General features: G+C 36.8%; 3 protein-coding genes across 3 annotated transcripts in view; all 3 read right to left on the bottom strand.

Annotated features, from left to right (window-relative positions):
* On the bottom strand, nucleotides 254-3,042 carry LOC104706252 (putative methyltransferase C9orf114). The gene is made up of 11 exons (XM_010422427.2): nucleotides 2,459-3,042; nucleotides 2,301-2,348; nucleotides 1,995-2,165; nucleotides 1,840-1,906; nucleotides 1,577-1,641; nucleotides 1,411-1,483; nucleotides 1,178-1,296; nucleotides 1,007-1,086; nucleotides 825-894; nucleotides 623-700; nucleotides 254-539 (listed from the first exon to the last, which is right to left on the bottom strand). The coding sequence occupies exons 1-11, from the start codon at nucleotides 2,816-2,818 to the stop codon at nucleotides 474-476; spliced, it is 1,197 nt and encodes a 398-aa protein (XP_010420729.1). The 5' UTR covers nucleotides 2,819-3,042; the 3' UTR covers nucleotides 254-473.
* Nucleotides 4,759-6,560, bottom strand: LOC104706251 (caffeoylshikimate esterase-like). Its single transcript, XM_010422426.2, has 2 exons — nucleotides 5,155-6,560; nucleotides 4,759-4,896 (listed from the first exon to the last, which is right to left on the bottom strand). The coding sequence occupies exon 1, from the start codon at nucleotides 6,172-6,174 to the stop codon at nucleotides 5,179-5,181; it is 996 nt and encodes a 331-aa protein (XP_010420728.1). The 5' UTR covers nucleotides 6,175-6,560; the 3' UTR covers nucleotides 4,759-4,896; nucleotides 5,155-5,178.
* Nucleotides 6,658-8,459, bottom strand: part of LOC104735990 (protein phosphatase 2C 70) — a gene marked incomplete in the record, with an annotated part of 7,464 nt that continues 5,662 nt past the window's right edge. The window contains 6 exon segments of the mRNA XM_010422425.1: nucleotides 6,658-7,030; nucleotides 7,135-7,189; nucleotides 7,280-7,412; nucleotides 7,501-7,616; nucleotides 8,084-8,178; nucleotides 8,287-8,425. Of these exon segments, the coding sequence (XP_010420727.1) occupies nucleotides 6,899-7,030; nucleotides 7,135-7,189; nucleotides 7,280-7,412; nucleotides 7,501-7,616; nucleotides 8,084-8,178; nucleotides 8,287-8,425 (670 nt within the window).

The raw sequence follows: 8,459 nt of genomic DNA, 5'->3' as shown, positions 1-8,459 counted from the left end.
GGTTTGCCTTCTTCGAATTTTCTTCTCTCGCTCTGGTGTCCTGAGAGAACCCCCAAAAGAATAAACGAGACGGAGATAAACTAAACCACCAGTCGCTCACGCGCACCGGTCTATTAGGGTCTAACCTTGTCAGTTTTACATAATTACCCTTCTTTTTTTTTGAGCCGGCTCTTAAGCCTTTGCGGCCCAACTTATTGTAATTTGGCCCATTTGTTTTTTTTTTCACACAATAGGACTAAAAATCTTGATTTGGTGATAAGATTAAAGTATTAAGATTTTAATTTCAGTGTACAGAGAGATGAGGTGACTACATTTCATCTGCCAATGTTGAAGGAAATTTTAAAAGGCCCCAAAATTGGGATAGTACAAGAATATAAACTTGGTCCAACTTCTAAAACAATTACAGTACATCATTCTTCTTCAAAGAAGAAAACCTCAAATCTATGAGAAGTTCTCTGAATCTTCCATCAAGCTTAAAGTCTTTTCACTGCCCTGTTGATGGGTTCTTGGAAGTATTGAAGTGATATAAACATCGCCTCCTGCATAATTTATCGCACAATCTCCTCAGCTCAATCATCCCAAAAGGAAAAAAAAAAAACTCATAAGAAAAATCTGAGAATACCTCTGCTCGAATGGTTCGGCTTCCTTGATGTGGACAAGTATTCAAGTATATATTAAACACCTCTCGAACGTTTTTCCCCTGTATCAATGATCTTTTCATTAGTGTCCATATCAAAACACTTAGTACAGGAAAAAAAAAACGCACTAGATCACTGAGAAGTCTAGAAACTTTGTGAGAGCTAAAGAGCTGAATAAGAGGTTACCTTATACTGATTATCATCTTCAATACTTTCTTCAAGCCCAGCAAGTCCACCAAATGCAATCAATAAGTGCCTATGATTTCATGCCACAAGCATCTAAGTCAGTCCCTATAAATTAAAGCTGCTAATGATGTGTTTAGACACAAACTTATAACCATGTTAAGGAGGGATAATGAAAATATCACCTAAATGTTGGTATTTTCAGCTCTGATGAACTAATTACCACGCCGTGCTCCGAGGTACCAATCAAATAATCGTATCCACCCTGCGTTTCGTTTGGTATTAGGAAATAAGGTTATGCAGGAAATATGATCTAAATCATAGAAGGATGACGAGCAGAGTATCACTATCAGTACCTGGAAAGGGCATTCCTTGAATACTGAACTCAGTTGTGATGCATATCGTACTTTGTATCCCCAATACATTCCTGCTTCTTCTCTTGGCTTAGAGGGCGGAACAATCTTGCGTACCAAATCTAGATGAACCAAATTAAAAATTCATTAACTTCAAACAATTTATCTAAATCGAAATTTAAAGATAGAAGACAGATCGTTATGATAACTTGAAAGAAAATAGAGGTTGTCAGTACCTAAATCGGGGTTGGTTCCCATGGCTACTGTAACTCTTATTCCTGGACTAAGCACTTGATCAACAACAACACTCTGCATAAAGAGCATCGAATAAAGGTCAATCCATGCCAAGAAAAAATATTATTCCCGACTGAGATATCCCAAGTTGAGAGGAACTAATAATACCTTGCTTAAACCCACATCGACCATTGTATTCTCAGAGTTTGGAGCCTTTTCACTCAGCGTCACGCCTATAAGGATATCATTTCCAAAACAAAGATGAAACACAACTATAGTACAATATAGCACATCGTCAACAACAAAGAAAGGTGATAGCTTGATTCATGTTTCTCCACATCAGTTTCTTGAAAGATATCTGGTATATCATATGGTATCACTAAAGATGTAATGTGCAATCTAATTGGATGCATATGAAACTTTGGTATTACCTTCACGGTATTGTTCCCACTCGTGCTTACGCAAATGGTGAGGAGCATCAAGAGGTGGCAACATACCCTATTATATAGATCAAACAAAAGTGGTCAGAAGACACTAGAAAACGTAAAGATTGAAGAAAAGAAAAAAAGACCTTTGAAGTACACACCACATATCTAAGATCATTTTGCTTAGGGAAGAGAGATTTCCTCAAATACTGTGGTGTCTCTAGATACTTCAAGATACGAACAAGAAAGGAAGCACCACTTTCATTGCTATCAGAAGGATTCGTAGCAGCAGCTTCGATTTCTGAGCTGCTCTTATTGTCAAACACCACGATCTGATTTTTAAAACATAAAAAAGCTGTCGAATTTAGCATACAATTTTGTTATCCATATAAGTAGTTTTGATTCAACAGCAACAAGTTTGTTTTGAGAGCTCTGTGGATTGAAAGAAGAGAGAATGATTAACATACCTCGTCGATTCGGAATATTGTGGCTGCACGAGCAATTTGGCCAGCGAGCTGAGAAATGTTAAGGGAGTTTTTAAAATTGCTAAGAGAAGAGATGAAATATCAGGTAAGGGCACCAAGGGAGAGAGAGAGAGAGAGAGAGAGAGAGAGAGAGAGATTACGCGTGTGGCGAGCTCGAGTGATTGAGTGTTGTGGATGATTGAACCAGCTATGGCTATGCTTACAGTGGCTCTGCCTTCTTCTACATTACCCTTTTCCTCTTCTTGTGTTTTCGATTGCTCCGAAACAAGCTCCGGCTCTTCCTCTTGGTTTTTCTTCTTCTTCTTCTTCTTTTTTTTCTCCTTCTTCGCGTCACCGTCGAGACTCATCTTTTGCTCCGGTTCTGTCTCCGTATCGTCATGGCTTCTCTTCTTCTTCTTCTTCACCTTCTTTTTACAATCTCCGTCAATCGTTGTAGCAAGCTCTGGTTCCGGTTCCAGCTCAGGAACGTCGTCTTGACTTCTCTTGTTCTTCTTCCCCATTTCTGCCGCCGGCGAATGCTGCAGCCGTGGCGAATTTCGCAGGGTTTATGTGGTTTTGGGTTCTTACTGGACTCTTGGGCCTCTATTACCTTAATCGATTAGGCCTATTTTACCGGCCTATCAACTTGAACGTAAAGTTTACGATTTACGTAGGGAAAACCCAAAAAAATATTGGAAGTATATATCCATATTAATAAATATCGTGCAACTGAATACCCACAAAATTAAATGTTACTCTGTATTACAAATTTACAATAGACTAGTTACCCACGGTCGGTTTATCGTGGGCTAAACACTTTATCTGAAAAAAATTTAAAATAATTTTATCTGTTATTTTGTTATTTATAATCTTTAAAAAATATCTGTTTTCTTTTTTGTTTTACTTTTTGTTGTCACCCTAAAAAACTGTATAAAATCAAATTATATTTATTATTATATCAGAAAAAAATCTTAACTGTTTAACCAAGTAGATATTTCTAAATCTTTCTTTTAACGAATTTAATAAACTAATATTTTGTCTACTCTAATTAAATTATCTTAATTACCCTTAATGATCATATCTTTTTTTGTAGTATTTCTAATGGCATTCTAATGTAATTTTTACATTTTTAATGTTAATTTTATAATTGTACTTCTCAATTAATATAGTAGGATAATGTTTTAGCATTTTTACACAAATTAAAAAAACATTTAATGTTTAGCTATAGGTGCATTATATATTTATAATAATAGATATTTATAATTCTTAACTAATAGTAATTTATCAAACTTTTAAATTTTCATTTAATAATTTTTAAAATTTACAATTTCTTGGCATTATTTGATAAAAGGATGATGATGATGATGATGATGATGATGATGATGATGATGATGATGATGAGGAGGAGGAGGAAGAAACAAAAAGTAAAATCACCCGGTTAATATGATACGACAAATCACCCGGTTATAGTGACTCAGTAAGTCAACTGTGGAGCAGAGGATCGAAGCGGTTTGGCATTGTTCCCTATCATTAACAACAGATCCACTTTGCGATTCTCCACCATATACTTCTTCTTCTTCTACTTTTTCCCCACAGCCTGAAGATCCGTCTCTCGAGAAGCCATCACCCTATTCTTAAACTCATCTGCACCGAAGGATTATAAGCCCATATTCAAGTCATATATAGAGAAGGAGAATGAGAGAGAAATTAAAATTATGTTTTCAAAGATTTTTTTTAATTCGGTAATAAAATAAAATGTAATATAATTTGAGTTAAAAAAATGCAATATTAATAATAATTATTTCATCCAATTAAAATTAAAACGAAAATTAATTCTATCTCATTTACTCTCTCCGTTTTTTATTAATTGTCGCTCTAAAGTTAAATTTTTGTATCATAATACTTGTCGTTTTAGATTTCCAATACAAATGTTTGATAAATATTCTAATTTTATCCAACAGTTTTAATGTTTTAACCAATCAGAAAATTAGAAAATATATTTAAAAGGAATAAAATAAAAATAATAATAATTTTTTTAATCTGTGTGAAACAACCTTAAACGACAACTAATAAAAAACAGATGGAGTATATATTAATAATTAATATAAATAGATAAGGATAAAATTAAATATTTTTTAATGAAAATGACAACATTTAATTTTTTAAGTATTAAATTGCACATTTTTATTAATATATATATTATTCTTCCAGTAAAAAAAGACCAGATATTAAACTTTAGATAAAAAATAAATAATATATTTTTTGGTTTTTTTCCTAATTTACGTATTTTACCCTTTTTCTAAACAAGAATACGTCTGGATAAACCAAGTTTTTGGTCAGCATTTATGATTTAAGCATTTATAGCAGATGGTTGTTGATGACGATTAACTGAAACGTACTTTTTGACAGTCATATTTTTCTACTTTTTTTGTTTTTGTTTTTTTTTTTTTCTGTCACGATCTTTGATATTTCTAAAATTTATTGATAACCAAAGATATATTGGTTTAACTGTAAACCATGTGATACGAAACAGCGAACCATAATAAATACTCGCTTGCCAGATGGCACTGTCCTATTAGCTTGACAATACAACACCTAAGACCATCATTACTGGCAGTTCTTTTATCGATACTCTTATTAAAAAATAATAAAAAGAAGAGAGAGAAGAGGATAAAAGAGAGAAACGTTCCTTGGCAGAGTAATCTGAGAACCGATACTCTCAACAAACAAAACAGGTGTCATCTGTTTAGTGGAGCAGATTTAAAAGATAAATAAATAATAATAATTTGTAAAAAAGTTAATTTATTTTTATTTTTTGAGGAACGATTAGGGGGTTACTCGAGTAAAGATGCTCTAAAGGAGTAAAAAGGACTCTCTAAGCTTAGCCGTCAACGGCGGCGCGTGCCTTCCTCTCAGCGGCGCTTTCCGCTCGAGTCTTGAGCCAACTCAGCATGTCACCGTAAACCAGATCGACCTTCTCCTCCGATTCTCCAATCATCTGATGCCACAGCTCAGGGTAGATCTTGATCGTCTTATCCTCGCTAATCGCTCTCCGATGAAGCTCCTCGACGCACGCCACGTCGCAGACAACGTCGCCTCCTCCGTGCACGATCAGAAACGGAACCTCAACCTCCTCAAACCTCTCCTGCAGATCCTTACAGACACGGATCAGCTCGTAAGCAGTGGCGGCGCGTGGTTTCGCCACCGTCCTCCTAGGGCTAGCCATCGCAAGCTTCCTCTTCCAGGGCTCCTTGAAAGAAACCTCAGGGATAGAGCCGCGCGTGGGGACAACGCGCCAGGTAGGGATGAGATTGGCGACGACGAAGAGCAAATGCTCCAACGGCCACGGCGGTTTGAATTTATCGCTGATCCCGCACATAGCTCCGTTAAGGATAAGTCCATCCCAAACACCTCTCTGACGGAGCGAGATGTAGAGAGCAATCGCGCCGCCTAAAGACTCGGAGTAGAGAAAACACGGCAGATCTGAGGGAGTCTGACGGCTGCGGAAGTCATCGAAGAAGGAGATACAGTCATCGACGACGGGATTGAGGTCAGGGATATGAGCGATGAGTCCATCTGAGAATCCATGCCCTTGGTGATCAATCGCACAGGTGATGAAACCGGATTTAGCGAAAAGGATTGATGTGAGCTGAAGGAACCAGCTGGATTCGCCGGTGAAACCGTGAACGACGGCGATGATACCGATTGGTTTAGTTGGAGGGAGTGGAGTCCACCATTGAGTGAAGAGTTTGAGACCACGTGGGTTGGTGATGAAGGCTGAGGAGTGGCTAACGGAATGTTTCGCGTAGAACTCGTCGGCGGTGAGAGATCCGAAGGGACTGTGTTCGTTGGCGTCGGAGATTGGATGCAGACCCATTTTTGTTTTTTTCCCCCAAAATCTTGTGGGTGGGTGAGGGGAAGAAGATGATGTGTGTGTGTGTGGGGTTTGGTTAACCGTTGAGGGGATTATAATGACGTTTCATAAATGAGGAGGCTGGGTTCTGGTGTTGTAGGGACACATGCTTTTAGTGTGGACGCGCGAACTACTACTCCTTATTCTAGGCTCGCTTCGTTTCCTTCTTTCAATTTCAAATCTCCGATTTAGGTAGTGTAATAAGACTTTTACAGTAAATGAATCACAAATTATCTGAAATTTTTAACTATACGTTTTTACTATTTGGTTTTATCCCATATCCGTCAGTCAAACATAACTTGTAATCATATAGATTGTGTAATTATGGCCGGCAGACGCGTAGAGAACAGTGTCTGTGTTTGTAACTTTTTTTTTCCCAATATGATGTGGTGGTGAAACGGTCATAAACTACTAGACTAGTTTGTATAGTTTGTTCATAAATCAAAATGAAAAAAATTAGTTAGAATTTTTTTTTTAATAAAAGATATTATTAATATTATATAAGCAAGAGATGAAACCAACATCGCTCGCTCAGACCCCCACCCTAAAAGCTCTCTCTCTCTGCAACTGAGGTTTTTTTTCTCTCTCTCATATACCCTAGTGATACACTAGCACATATAAATCAAAAGATTGTACACAAATTAACGACACTTCCCAAATACATTAAATGGTTTTTTTTTTCCTAACATTACAGGGAAGTATCGAAACCTAAGTAAATGATGGAGGTGTTGTCCTTTGTACGCATCGCTGTGGCTTCATTCAGCAGACCGTTTGCTATCTTCTCTCCAATATTCTCTGTCCCGCTCTCTTTCTCTCTCATCTGGTACATTTGTTTTTAACACATAAACACTACATTAGATCCAGGTTCTAACACATACTACTAGCAAATATTTGTCTTTGATGATTCAGAAAAAAATTGTTTACCTGAAGTACGAGCTGCACAGCTTTCTTCGGACTTACCACATCCCATAACCCATCACTACAGAATTGTTTTTATTTTGTCCGGTTATTAGAATAAGTATAAAAGAATGAGAACAAGGGACAAGCTTATTAAGTCTGTGTATTTTACCTAGCCAACAGAGCAAACACATCTTTACTAGATTGTTCAATACGCACAGGCTGGCTTATATATGGCTCTGCACTGAAACGGCTGTCTTGCTGTTTTGGAAATTTGTCCCCAAGCATCCTTGCAAGGTTTATACCTGAACAAAAATAATCAAATCAGACTTGGTGATTTTGTTACATTGAAGATGAAATCACCAGAGCGTGTTTAATTCATGGAGCTAGTACCGAAGATCCGAGACTCTCCATCTCTCAATGATAGTCCTGCCTCTTGGAATCGCTTTCTCTCGGACAAGCTAATCACTCGATGATCTTCAGTCATTTGTATATAATTCCCATCAAGACTACCAAATGCAAAACAAATCTTAATCAATTTTAAAACTCGAAGTTACTATTATTATTCCCAAGACCATTTATTCATGACAGCAAAACAACTATCTGAAGATCAGTATTAAGGAAAATGTAGGGATAATCACTCTTTCTATTTCCGCAAAGCAAAACAATGATATTTAAATATGCTTCTCTTATTCAACAAAATTCTACTGTGATGTGAAACAATGGAAAGCATAAATCTCATCTATTAGTGTCTATTTACTCTACCATAAACCCTAGATTATAAATAATCTACTGTTTCCAAAACAAGACCACACTCACTCACGCTTTAACACGCAAGATCCTTGTTTTCTAATCTGAGTAATCAAGTCCCCTCCCTCTTTCTACACCAAGAAATGCTGCTACAAGTTTATACTCAGGTTAATGCAACCTCCACAACTAAGAATCTTAAGATAGCAATATAGTAATTTTAACGTACTGGATAACACATGCTGAATCCCCAAGATTGGCACATTGTGCGAAGAAAACTCCTACATCGTCTTTCCACACCAAGAGAACGGTAGCTGTACAACCCTGCATTGATCGACTAGTTCATTAAGTATGAAGCAATGAAAATGGTCCAGCTAAGTCATCAACATATGCAATCAAAGGAAAAGGAAAGAAAAGGATAAACTGCAGAACCTCATATTGGTAATCATCCATGCGAGCTTCTGTGTTAGCAAGCACGTCCCTAAGGACGTCAGAAGCATCCCGTTGTGATAACACTTTCTCCTTCCTCAGCGCGTCTGATAAAATATTCGCCAGAATCTCAGGAATAATTCTGGAGAACAAGTTTAATTAGCTTAAATATTCAC

The sequence above is a fragment of the Camelina sativa genome, chromosome 8 (assembly GCF_000633955.1).
Source record: "Camelina sativa cultivar DH55 chromosome 8, Cs, whole genome shotgun sequence".
NCBI lineage: Eukaryota > Viridiplantae > Streptophyta > Magnoliopsida > Brassicales > Brassicaceae > Camelina > Camelina sativa.
This window is presented reverse-complemented; position numbering and strand designations above follow the sequence as displayed.